Below are 13,509 nucleotides of genomic sequence, written 5' to 3'. Positions count from 1 at the left end.
ACCGCACCTGGGTGACTGTCGTGATCAGCCTCTGTCAGTCCGTCCTATCCACTCTCTAATTACCCATGAGTCTGCTACACTCCAGGGACTCGCTGAAACGCACACATACACCACAAAGAAGAGAGTAGATCAGTGCATTGCCTGACTGACTGACACACACTGAGGCAAGCAGAGAAACAGGTAGATAGGAAGAAGGAGCAAGCTTGGTGAAACATATTCCAAGAGTTTTTTCCTTCCTGTGTTAAATTTTGGGGAGCTGCTCTATAGGACCTGTGTGAGGTTTAGTTACAGCTCTCTGTGGCCCTGTAGCTTGTCGTGAGGCAGCGCAGCCTTCGGCACCAAGAATTCATGTCACACACAGCAGAATTTGATTAGGCAGGAGATGGTATTACTGCCCGTCTGGGTGGGAGGAAGGAAGACGGTAGTCAAACAAGGGATAGTGATAGAGAGAGGGAGGGGGTGACGGGAGGGGGGGTTGGAGGTAGAGAAATGTAGTGCATGTACTGTATGTCAGCGCATGGTGGAGGGGAATTTTTTAGTCTGCCTTGCAAATGTTTCCCCCATGTGCTCTTTCACTTGCCCCAGAAATAAGGAACTAGTCAACCGGAGCAGCGTTTATGATTGAAACTGTGTATGTGCATATGTGTTTTGTGTGTGTGTGTGTGTGTGTTTGTGTGTATTGAATGGCAGGGAGACGTATGTCATTACAACGGGAGCACGGCGCCCCCGTGGCTCCCAGCTATATGTTCTCAGGCGCCGCATTTCAAATGGATTTTTGGCGTCTGTTGTTTTACCACATATCCAGTATGTACGGCTCCGCCAGCCGACCACATTGATTGTGTCCCCTACTTTCTCTCCACTATCACTTGATCTCTGTCTTAGTCACCCTAAATCAACAGAATGGGACATATCGTTGCAGAGCATTGCAGTTTTCTGCTCTGGATTGTATTGGACTAAAGCAACTGCTGGAGGAAACTAGACAATAAAAAAGACAATAATGCCCATCAACCAGGCAGCACAAAATACAGACCAACCGCAAGAGAGGGAGACGGACAGTCAGTCAGTCAGTCAAGCAAGCAGATGAGATTGTGATTGGTTTGGCCAGCAGTTTACATAGCTGTCATGCTGGACTGTGTTTTACTGAAAGACTTATAGAATATGATATACAGTCTATTTTGCAGTTTTGGCTCCAGGCTGCCCTGTTGTGGTGTGCACTGTGCTGGACGGATTGGAGCCGAACGAAAGGTTTAAGGCTAGCTCACTAAATCTCTCAGAAACTCTAATTTGCTGAGGTGATCATGGCTTTGGTTTAAGCATCCCTTCGCCACGAAACACAATCTCATCTGGCTGACTGACCGCCTGCGCCCCCCCATCTGCAGAGTGTGTCTCGCTGCCTGTTATGCTGCTTTCCTGTCTGTTTCGGTGAACGTCTCAGCCGTGGTGACAGGCTTGCCAGCTGGTTAAGCTGGTTGACTGAGTGACTGCATGTTAGAAAGTGTTATCGTCTTTCTGTGTTTGTGCCTTTAGTTTGGCTTTACCCACTCCTAGCAAGCTGTGTGACCACATCTTTCCCCTGGGCCTGTTGACAGTGTAGAGTAGTGACAAACAGAGTATGAGGGTGTGATGGCATCATTCTGAAGGGTCAGCAGCGGCGATTTAATACTTTCCAAGAAACTCTCTCTCTTGTGAGATATACTTTTTACTGCCAGCTTCCGATGTCACTTACCCAATTTCGAGTTATTAGTTAGAGATTCCGCTAAAGTCTGATTTTCATGGAGACTCAAGTTTGACAAAGCAGAGCTGCACATGCCTCAGGGTTGGGTCAGTTTATGGCCAGTGGCTGATAGACTGGCCTAATACTGCCTCACTGCCTAATAAGTCTGGAGACTTGAGACTCCCTGTCTGTGTCCCCTACATCTTCTCACCAGGCTGTCTGTGCAGAGAGCATCACTGCATGACAGATGCCCATCATTTTACCACTTGCAAATCTTTCCCAGCACTCTTGTTTTGACAAGAGAAGCAAAAAGGACAGAATATGTGCACACGTGTGTAGATGGGTGGGTGTTGATCGAGGGGGCATTCATTTTCCTTTGTTTTGCCCACCCCACCCTTTCCATCTTTCCCTATTTCTTCTCCTTTCTGTCATTTCTCCCTCTCTCTCCCTCCACCTCCACTCAGTTGAAAGAGGTCTGTCCCTTTGACCCCTACACCAGGCGTTGGGGGTTGGGGTTATATAGAGTACTGCAGGCAACCGTAGACAGACCACTGCAGGTTGCAGGTGGAAATGAGATGTATGTATTACAGGATCAGCCGCATGCTGGAGAATAATAACAACCACAGGAAAGGGGTAATTACCAAGCGGGAACAATAAAGTGCTGCATAGAAGTCTAAACGAACAACAGAGCTGCGCTGAAGCCACACTCATTGTTTGGTTTTTGTAGTTGTTAGCGTTGCTAATGGAAGCTCTGCGAGTGGAGAGAGAAGAAAAAGAGAGGGCGGGTGGGAAAGGGTACTGCGCTGCTGCTTGAAGGGGGGGAGAAAGTCTCCATAGCAGCAAATGTATCGGCCGGGCCAATTAAATATGTTTGATGTTCTGTGTTATCTAACAGTAAATCTGATATGTTATCTAACACTGCTGGGGACACAGTCATTTAAAAAAAAAGAAAAGAAAAAAACAGCTTGTGTGTAAATGACATAGGGTGATGCCATGTGAGAGAATGTATCATATCCTGTGTGCTAATATTGACCGTGCCATGCTGCGACGAAAGAGCTCTATGTGCCATGTGTGCAACGGTGACATGGGTGGCTCTCTGCCCGCTGAATATTTCATTATATAAAATGCCTCAAAGAGCGGGGAGGAGTTAAATGTGAGGCTGGGAAACAGGGACAACCTTTGAATGTACATGTGCTATCTATGTTCGCTCTCAGTTACAGTTTAGACCCTCTGAGGCTGCCGAGCTGAACTGTACTTCAGGTTGTGTTGAATCAGCACAAATCTACACCCTGCTGTCAGGCACATTTTACGTTCGCCTGCTATGATGCATTTGAGTTGCTTCTGTTGAAGTTGCTTTTTTTTTTTGCATTATCATGACAGTCTTAGTGCTTTTCAGTGACTAATTCTTTGGATGCCAATCCCTCCCTTTGTATGAAGCATACTCACTCTCCCGCTGTCCTTTCAGGGTATGATTTACCTTGCTGTAATGCAGGGAACAGGGAATGCTAATACTTTAACAGGTAAAGCAGTGGCAGCCTTGTCAGCGCTTTCGCTGTGCCTTTTTTCTGGGGAGCGAGAGAAAGAAAAAGAGAGAGGCAGGCCTGTTTTCAGGACCTTGAACACCAGGAATGTTGCCCCTGCTTAGGCAGTGAGACAACATTTCTCAAGGACTCTGTGAAAAAGTTTGCCTTGTCCAGATATCCCCCCTCCCTCTGTCCAAACCTGAACCACCTGCAACACACACATTTAAATTCCAGCTACAGTCTCTGCCTACTTAAACGTGCATTTACATGAGCACTGCTATGCCTGGTTTGTGCACTGTGCAGCAATATCTGATGTGATGAGACCAGGTGGAACATTTGGGAAGCTGGTGTGTACGTATGTGTGTGTCTCTCTTGGTTCAGGGCGGGTTCCTGTGAGCCACAGGTGCACAGTAGGGGATGTAACTCTGCACATTGATTTCACAGTTAGCGACCACCATGCAATATGTCTAGAAAAGTGTTTCTCTATGGTGCATCTTCAAAGAGGCTGCGGAGGAACCTTTGAGGGCATGAATATGTAGATGGATACCCCAGGGGAGGAAGGGAGTCATTCACAGCACAGACCAGAGCCTTTTACATTAGGCAAGGGCAAAGCGTGGGATGGAGAAAGGGTAAGAGGCAAAGAGAAGAGAGGAATGGGGAGGAAGAGAAGGAGATAGAGGGGAGAAAAGTTAATGGGTCTCTTTCCTCATGAAGCCCTTTTTCCTGTTAGCACTGGGCAGATATCTCTCTCACCAACCAGCACTAAATCATAACAGTGCTATCAATATGCCCAGTATGAGATCTTATTTACCAGTATAGTTATAACTGAGTGCCCGCGTTTTGAATTAAACATAGTTACCTAAGGGCCAATGATGAAGATGGGAAATGGCGAGGCAAGAGATCAGACCCATTACCCATAGATCGACACAATGTGTGTTGTGCATCTATGTGTGTGTGTGTACATGCTGCAAGATTCCAGGGATCCATCAGTCTCCCGTCTGGAGCCAAGCTAAGGGAAGGTCAGCCTGATGGATACATCCTGACATGCACACAGCCTGTGATGTCAGCTGAGTGTGTGTCTATGAGAGTGTGTCTCCGTGTGTGTTTATGTGTGTGTGTGTGGGCTGGCAGGCTAGCCAAGCACAGGCACGGTTCAACAGAGCAGAGGGCGGACAGGCGAGCAGGGAGGGAGGCTCTAGCCTGGCCTCGGCGCCCTAGTTTGAGGGGTTTGGAGGGGGGGGTTTCGCTGGCAAAGGGGTTGTAAGGAGGGGGCGGGTGGTGAGGCAGGGTGAGTTTTAGGGGTTGTCTAGGCTGGCAGAAGGGGGTGGGTGAAGGGGCTAAGGTGTAGGGGTGGGTTGGGGTTGCAGAAGAAAGGCTCCATTCATGAGTCGTGCCATCTCTGGCTCCCAAGGGGACTGGGGCTCATCAATGACCAGGCCAGCTGGGAGGATGTCAGCATGAAGACTCTCTCTTCTCCTCTCCTCTCTCTCTCTCTCTCTCTCTATCACTCCCTCCCTTTCTCTTTGTCAAGGGCCAGTGCTGTCAAAGCCACTAGCCCGAACACTGAGTCCTCACATGCAGTTGGGTCCCCATTGAAAGACTGAGAAAGCCTCTGGCTAGCCGGTGGTTTGCACACCGTCTGTACTATATGTGACATCTATAGTCTGCAGCAAGGAGCTCACCACCACCTGAGAGCCACTGTCTGTGGTAGCCATGCCAACTGGAGATGAGCAAGGTGGGGTGCAGCTTAAAGGGTGATAAATTGGCAGTGTCAGCTGAATGTAGCATGCTCAGATAATGTATCTAAGCACCTCAATTCAATTCTAGAGATTACCAGTTGACAAGAATGTTGTTTTTAGCCTTGCTTGCAGTTTGTGTGGCAGTGTGATCCCCTGATTTTCCTCTAGCTCCCCCATGAGGTTCAAATTTTTGGCTAAGAAATGTCTAAACATCCATCATATTGATTGCCTTGAAAACTAATACAGGCATGAATGTCCACATCAGGATGAATTGTAATAACTTTGGAGATCCTTTGATTTTTCATTCTACCACCATCATCAGGTTTAAATTTGTATTTAAAAAAAAAATAAAGAAGCCTCAGCTGTACTAGGAAGTGTTCTGAATTCTGATAGAGTCTTATTCAGTATTTGACCCACAAAGAATCATGGACAGATTCATTCCTTAGACTCTGAGTAAGAAATTATTCTTGTGAAATCTTGAAATACCCCAGAAATCTGTTAACCACTAACACTACTGGCTACTCTTGTACTGTTTTACCTGCAGTAGAGATTGACTGTCCTGTTTAGCATCAAAAACTGAAGTGGTCCCATTTGCATGAATTGTCAATCTCTTGTGCTCTACCACTTTACGAAGGAAAGGGGGGCAGGATAGGAGCAAGGTTTGTGAGCTGCACAGATGTGCGTGCTGTTTATCACTGCCAGTGAAAGGCCTGCATCAGCAACAGCTGTGGAGCGCTTTGCATGCAATGGCAGCGGTGCACTGGTAGAGGCAAATTTGCATTTGTGGTTTCATATCACGAGGCAACAATGTTACTCCCTCTCTCTTCCTTCCTCCCTGCCTTCGCTCTGTCTCTTGCCCTCTCTGTCTCTCTGTCTCTGTCTCTCTCTCCCTCTGTCTTTTGCTGAACGGGAGGTGCTCTCTGTGAGAGGCAGAGGAGCCATGAGAACAGCCTAAGTAGAGCACTGGAGCATAACCCAGGAAGGTTCAGACTGAAATGGATCCAAGCATAACATCAACACTAGTAAATCTCTCCATCACACACAAGGCCAAAGTCCATGTGGTCGAGGATACAGCTATCCACATATGCATAGAAACATTGTACTAAAGCTAAAGACCTTGCACTAATTACTTTAATAGAAGCAGGTTTTGTATGAAAGCAATCTTTTTTTTAATATCAAATGTGGCACTAGGTCAGCCTCACTTGAACAGTTTGTGAGTGTGAATTACATACAGTTATGGTGATTGGAAGTTACTTAGTTCAGGGGAAAGTTGAAGGTCCTGTGGTCTTCATGTGTCCGCTGGAGTCACAGTGATCTGAAGGACCTTGTGATGAAAGGTTTCCTGCATCTTTCATCTCCACAATGTGTTTTGATGCAGAGAATTTCCTTGCAGCTGAGTAAAAAGAAAAGAAGAAAATTCCTCATGTTGTGAACAGGTTCCTTTTTTTTTTGCAGCTTGCAAATGAGTTTTTTTTAAGAACTCATACTCAAATAATGGTGTATTTATATGTTATGTGTTTTTGTGTAGGAATGTATGAATCCTATTTAGACGAGTGCATGACAGAACTACTGGGCTAAGCACATGGCACCAGGCTGGGCTACAGTATATTGCTTTCATTATATCATAAAAATGTTGCAGAACACAATTTCTGTGATGAGGGTGGAGTGCCGCTTGCTTCCATTATCGGCTTCTGCACAGACAGACAGTATGATAGGCAGAGAGCTGAAAGTACAAACAATGATATTTGAACATATAAATAGACTTAATCCTCACAAACTTCTGTCTATCGTTCTCTTTGTCAAGAGGCTTTTGTCATTTAAGTGTTTAAGTGATTTGACTTCATACTTTAAATTCAACTCAACTCAAAGCAGTATTGGATAATAGGGTGGTTAAGTGTATTTATGAATATGTGCGTATAGATTCCTCGAGCGTGATTGAGCACATCTCCTGCTAAAAAGGGCCACTCCTATCAGTCTTCACTGATATTTCTTCCAAAATACATTAAACAGGTTGGAAAATAGTTGCTGAAAACATGTGAAAAGATTTTGAATGATATATTACTGAAATGTGGAGTTAGAGGTTAAAACAGTTTTTCACCAGTTTTCAGTCCAGGATTTTTTGGGCGGTCCTAAAGGGTGACTTGATGACACACTGAGGCCACTCTGAGCCATACCCCTGCACCCCTAGCAGAGAGAGAGAGATTAATTCATCTCACTTAGTGTGTTTCAACGTTATTCATGTAATTTTCTGAACTCATCTGATATGTTTCGGTCGCTTCAAAATTGCTGCTTGACTGCTCCCATGAGTGGGCGTGGCTTCAGCACATTCAGCCTACACGCACCTGAGAATTAATTTTTACCCGCCTTTGACACCTAATTTCATAAACTTGTCAACACTTTTAAATCATTCAAATTTGGCTGGGTGGTTAATAACACTTTGTTCTTCGCTCTGACAAACTCAGAACACATATTTATTCTTACTTTACACAGACCTTAACTTTTCTCATGTGGTTGCCTCTTAATGCATTGGTGTACTTGTCCACATGTGTGTGCAACTATTATTGTTCTCTCTCCCACATGTCCACATTGGAAGTGGAGCCACTCTAACAGGCTGTTATAGGAGGATCATGCTGACCCTGTCCATCTCTTTCCTACCTTCAGTAGACCTTGCTGTTCCCTCTGCTATCGCCTCCTAGCAGACTCCTTTATGCTTCTTTGGCAGCCCCTTGATAGACGTCTCAGCTCATTGTGTGTGAAGGTGTCTTTGTATTGGTGTGTAATGGTGCCCTAAGATACTGTTGCTAGAGTGCTGTCTTGGTGTCTTTTCCACCGCTGCCCTCAAGACCCCAATAACCACCCTCTGTGACAGGAGCTCTTCACTGAGCGAAGCACTGCTCCCCTCATTTGCTTTATTTGTGTCTCTGCTGCTCTTGAACTCTCTTCCTCTTGTTCCAAATGTGTTTTTCTTAGGTAGTATCATCTATTCTGCCTTTTCATGTTATACATATCTCAATATACAAAGAATTGCTTGGGCCTTCTTTTCATTTTTGCTTCTCAATGAGCAGTGAATCAAGGGCAAAGAGCTACAGTTGGAAATTTGCTTTTAAGTATGTGAGGTATGCTCATTCATTCCTCAGCAAACCCAAATGCTGCCCTCGGAGGGCTTACCCATCACCCCCTTACAGGCCCATAAAGTCCTTTAGCGCCCTCCCATGCTGGTTTCCACATACTCTGTTTCTCTGGTACCTACAGTTTCAGCAGGCCTAAGGCCGGGTCCCTCTTTTCTCTCTCTGAAATTGAAACTGTGCCTCAGTCCACCTTGGGTTAGGGGGGCACTAGCCAAGTTACCATGGTCAGAGCAATAGCATTTTGGGCTTGGCTATGAATGGAGCAACTATCAAAGATTAGTCTTAAGATTCTATGATCTGTGTGTCATGCAATCATTATTTCAGATATAGAAAGGACAAAAAGGCCTACCTGTCTTTGTTATTGGAGAACACATTTTTGGAGTTAAGTGATTAAATTTCACCAGTAGGTTACCTTTTAGACCCGAAATGCCCCCCAACCCCCCTATGGTGATGACAGCCAGAAAACTTCTTGAAAGTGCTTTGGATTGTTAGAGACCATAGTCACTGTGTTCTTGGTTATTTTAAGCCCCATCAGCGACGTGAGCTCACAAGAAGTGCATTAGTCGTTCTGACAGGACATAAAACACGTTGAACGAAAGTTGGGAATTGTTTTGGACTCAAGTGCTGCTCAAATAACTAAAACAATATTTCTTCTTTTTTTTATCAAATCAGAGATATTTATCGCTTATAGCACTAAAATGGTCCCTTTGTGTATCACTGTATGTGTGTGTAACTGCACATGACTGTGTAGCAGACTGAAATCCTGGATAAAGCTCCTTGCATGCACTACAGAATACTGAAGTTGGTTTTATTTTCATGGCATAATTGCTTCCACATTGCTTTGTGGCTGTGGACCGCGAAACTCTGTAAACATACTTTGCAGTCCCCATGCCCCGACTACCAGGAATGGAGCTCCATGATTGATGCTGCATGATTATCAATCAGTTATCTGCAAAGTGGCATCTTGGAAACAATCTAAACAAGCGATGTGAAAAAGGAGCACCTGATTGACTGGCAACTTTAGTGAAAATAGATTTCAAGTGTTTTTTCAAGGCTACATTGAGTGATCAATGTTACGATAACGTAACAGCCTCCAGATACTGAAGATTTATTGAATTTCCATGGTGTGGAAGTGTGGAACAGTGTCTTTGTGCTTGTCTGCAAAAATGTGTACTTCTGTGTGTATGATGTCTAATTAAATCGCATTGGCTTTGGGAATGTTGCTAAAAATGTGTGGACAGTCTCCAGCTCCCTCCTACATATGCATCTTAGATTATTTCCTCTTCTGACCCATGCGTACTACACTGGGCTGCTCTCCATGAGCTCAGAGGAAGTGTGAAAAGAAGCTTTATATTAAAAATGACAATGTAGTCATGTCACAGTCACAGTATATTACAGTTTTCTCCTATTATAGCTTCAGCTCTGCTCAGTATGGTCTTATACATTTAATAGAAGAGAAAAATGTCTCACTTCTAACAATACTATGTGTTTTCTCTGCCTACAGGGCCCCAGAGATCATCCTGGGCCTGCCTTTCTGTGAGGCCATAGACATGTGGTCACTGGGCTGTGTGATAGCCGAGCTCTTCCTGGGATGGCCCCTCTACCCTGGGGCCTCAGAGTACGATCAGGTAACGTATAATGGTTGCTTGGCCCTTCAAACTGCTTGGTTTGCTTGAATACCCATCAGTCAGACTTCATGTGCAGTTACGTTTATGTGTATGCATTTTTGTGTGTTCTCTCTCCATGAGTGTGTGCTTATGAGTGTGTTTGGGAGGGTGGGATGCTTCTCCAATCCCCCTGACAGCCCCTGATGATTCTTGCGCAGCCTCCCTGTTTATCTGAACAGATGCCACAGAGCCACTTGTCCAATTAGCACAGCCCCTGTGCTCCAGAGCAAGACATTGCTGCGTTCCCCTCTCTCTATCAGTCAGACGAGGCTCAGTGGGAAAACCTTGAGCAAGTTGTGCTCCATCACTGAACAAGCTTGCCTGATTTTTCACAAGCCTGAAAACTTAGCAAAGTGTCTCATTTACAAGTCTCAAATCAATCTTAGATTCTTGAAGTTGAGGTCATGTTTGGGTGCTATACATATTTCAGCCAGATAAGTCTGGGGTAGTTAACATCAGCCTAGATTTTCAAACTGCCAAAAGAACATCCATTCAAAAGTTTTAGCCTTTTTTGCCATTGGTAGGAAACATTCACACACATTCATGTTCCCCAATTAAATACAACCTATGTTTCAATCATGCATATGATGTGAGAAGTCTCAAATGCATTTAATCTCATGTCTTGCAGATCCGGTACATCTCACAGACACAGGGTCTGCCTGCAGAGTATCTGTTGAGTGCAGGGACAAAGACCACCAGGTTCTTCAACAGAGACCCAGACTCCACCTATCCTCTTTGGAGACTTAAGGTACAGCTCGAATGATACAGATGCATGCACACAAACACACACATATTCTGACCAAGGAGCATCAAGAACATCAGCGGGTGATATTTTTGAAAGCAATATCTGTCCCTGATATCTCATAAACTTTGGCAAAACTGTGTAAGGAAATTTGACAGCCCTGTCTGGGGCGGCTGTGGCTTGGAGGTAGAGCGGGTCGTCCACTAATCAGATGATCGGTGGTTCAATCCCTGATTCGATCCCCTCCAGTCATGTCAAAGTGTTCTTGGGCAAGATACTGAACCCCAAATTGCTCCCGAAGGCTGTGCCATCGGTGTATGAATGGTTAGCTCCTCAAACTGATGAGCACTTGGCACCTTGCATGGCAGCCAATGCCATCAGTGTGTGAATGGGTGAATGAGATACGTACTGTAAAAGTGCTTTGAGTGGTTGGAAGACTAGAAAGTACAGACCATTTACAGTTTTTGGCTGTAAACAAAGTAAGTGGGTAATGAGAGCAAAATGGATCCTTGTCAGAGGATTTGGCAAATGGAAGCCCATCCTGATGCCTCCAGCTCTATCCCTCTGTATCTCTACGTAGACCTCTCAATAAGGAGGTCCACTCCTTTATTTTTTACTTTATTAATTTAAGTTGAACTTTTGCATGCCTTACAGTGAACTTTCTCATGTTCTTTGCTGTATCGAACTGCAAATACCGATCCATCTCTGTGGGGTATGCTGATGTTTATACCATGTCCACTCCTCCTATGTTTAGGATTGATCTGTTTCGAAAAGACGAGAGCTTTTTTTCCTAATGCATCAAGGAAAATACAACACTGACAAGAATTGATGATGATGATGATGATTGGCCTTTCAATGGAGATATATAATGACATAAAGTACATCGTGCGTGTGCTCTCAAGTCAGCTGCCCACAGGCTTTTTGTAGTTGTTGGGTAAAAGTTGCACAACTTTTTCATGTTTTTACTCAGATTTTAAGGTTTCTCAGCCCCCTATGAAAAACAGCATGACCTATGGGCCTACGAGGCTTTTAAAACACATTTTTGTCAGTTTAAACATGGGAGTTTCAGAGTTTCAGAAGATAAGAGTTGACAGCAGCATTGTGGGCAAGACACATAGACAGATTATTAGCTTGCACTTGACACCGCTGCTGTAACTAACTCCTCATGATTTTCTAGGGTCTATGGTATGTGGAAAATCAAACCTCAAGGCATCCTGGCCTTTTTTTTCCACTACTGAAGAGCAATTGCTCAGCTTTAATTTGACTCTGGCATGTGTTTCCATGTAACAGCAGCTGCATTGCTTTGCTGACTGTAATTAAAAATATGATGTGTTCAGTCAAAAGGTTTCTATAGTCAACACAGATTAGTTTTGTGTAAATTTGCATCCTTTGAAAACGAATGATCAAATCCATCAATCCTAGTCCCTGCACTTTCATACACTTTACGTAAATGTGTGTCCATGTGCACCTGTGTAAAACTTTTGCGTGTAGTGCAGCTTAGTTTCTGTATATTGTCTCAGTGATGCCGTGTGTGCCTCTACATGCAGTCTCCAATCTCCATCTTCCCTGGTTGTTAGATGAGTGTTTGTGTGCTACCCCAGGGTTGCTCAGAGGGCAAGCCGAGTCCTGCTGCACATCAACAACAAGAGTCTGTAATGAGCCAAATGTAAATAGTGCGTTTCCAGAGAGGAAGTGTGATGGGATTTGAGAGGAACATCTGCTTCTTGTCTCCCGCAGACTCCAGAGGACCACGAGGGTGAAACGGGGATCAAGTCCAAGGAGGCTCGCAAGTACATCTTCAACTGCTTGGATGATATGGCGCAGGTATGCTATTGCTGTATCACAAAGCAAGACTCTTCTCTTGACACAAATCGGCCAATAGATCTATTATTTGCTTTTGCTCTGTCTTTTGCTTCAAACACATCCGTCTGTCTTGTATTTGAAGCCTCCACCGATGGATCTACTCAGGTCCCCGGTCAGTTTGATCCATCACATCTCGAGAATTATCTATCAAATATTTGAAATCCTTTAAAATATTTATCCTGCCAAAGCCTGATCTCCAGATGCGGTGTTGCTCTGCTGCTATATAGAATTTTACAGAGTGAAATGAAAGCAGCTGTTCAGTGACCCCCCCCCCTCTGCGTCCTCTGCCTCTGCTATTCATTTTGCTTAACCGCTATCTAATAAGTTACAGACCGACATTTGAGCTGAACATGTGGTGAGGCTGGTTAACGTGTTTTATATGTACAGTTTGCTTTTTTATTTAAGCTGGAGTGAGTGTTGTGGCTATGTCTTCACTTTGTACATCTACAGTGCATGTAAGCGCGTGGGGGGTAAGGGTACAAAATGTTGCACTCTCTCTCTACACCCCTCCTCCTTACTTACTAACACGTACTCACATATATAGACATTCCATAAGGTCTACACCAGTTTTTCAGACCAGCTCATTTTATGTCTCTATGACTCAGCTGGTTAGCCCCTCTCCCTTTGCAGCCCTGCATGACACCTGTGTCAATCTGTTTGTTTAGAAGATCTTACATAACCCCGGGAAGTGACATATATGGCTGTGACTTATATATGGAAAATCACTGCTCCTGAACATGGCTACATCTAATGTCACTTTCCTCTATGACTCAGAGTGAATTCATCTCTCCACAGTGGGAAAGTTCACATGTAGCCATGACATTTTGATAGGACGTGCCTGACAGTGAGATGATGAGTGTTGTTTTGTTCACCCTCGCTCGGCCAAATACTGGTTCTGCTGGCAGATATGGCAGCAGTGATGGAAAATTACAATGTTTTCCCAGGGCCCTTCGAATCTGTGACAGCGCTCTCTTGTCATCATGCACCTCGATCCTGCCTCTGATAATGACTAGCCAAGAGATAAGAGTTAAGCAGGTGAATTATTTCTTTTGGAATATGGCCATCTTGGTACACAACCAACAGCACCCTCTAGAAACTGCCCACGTGTGTACGCAACACATGTAGTGACTAAA

The 13,509-nt window shown here is 44.6% G+C and overlaps 1 protein-coding gene across 3 annotated transcripts in view; it reads left to right on the top strand.

Annotated features, from left to right (window-relative positions):
- Positions 1-13,509, top strand: part of hipk2 (homeodomain interacting protein kinase 2) — a 70,815-nt gene that overhangs the window by 38,858 nt on the left and 18,448 nt on the right. For all 3 annotated transcript variants that reach the window (XM_019256983.2, XM_019256984.2, XM_010756808.3), the window contains exons 3-5: positions 9,609-9,732; positions 10,400-10,519; positions 12,251-12,337. In XM_019256983.2, the coding sequence (XP_019112528.2) occupies positions 9,609-9,732; positions 10,400-10,519; positions 12,251-12,337 (331 nt within the window). The remainder of the gene's footprint in view (positions 1-9,608; positions 9,733-10,399; positions 10,520-12,250; positions 12,338-13,509) is intronic.

The sequence above is a fragment of the Larimichthys crocea genome, chromosome XXI, assembly GCF_000972845.2.
Source record: "Larimichthys crocea isolate SSNF chromosome XXI, L_crocea_2.0, whole genome shotgun sequence".
NCBI lineage: Eukaryota > Metazoa > Chordata > Actinopteri > Sciaenidae > Larimichthys > Larimichthys crocea.
The sequence above is the reverse complement of the archived record's forward strand: the minus strand, read 5'-3'. Positions and strand labels throughout refer to the sequence as shown.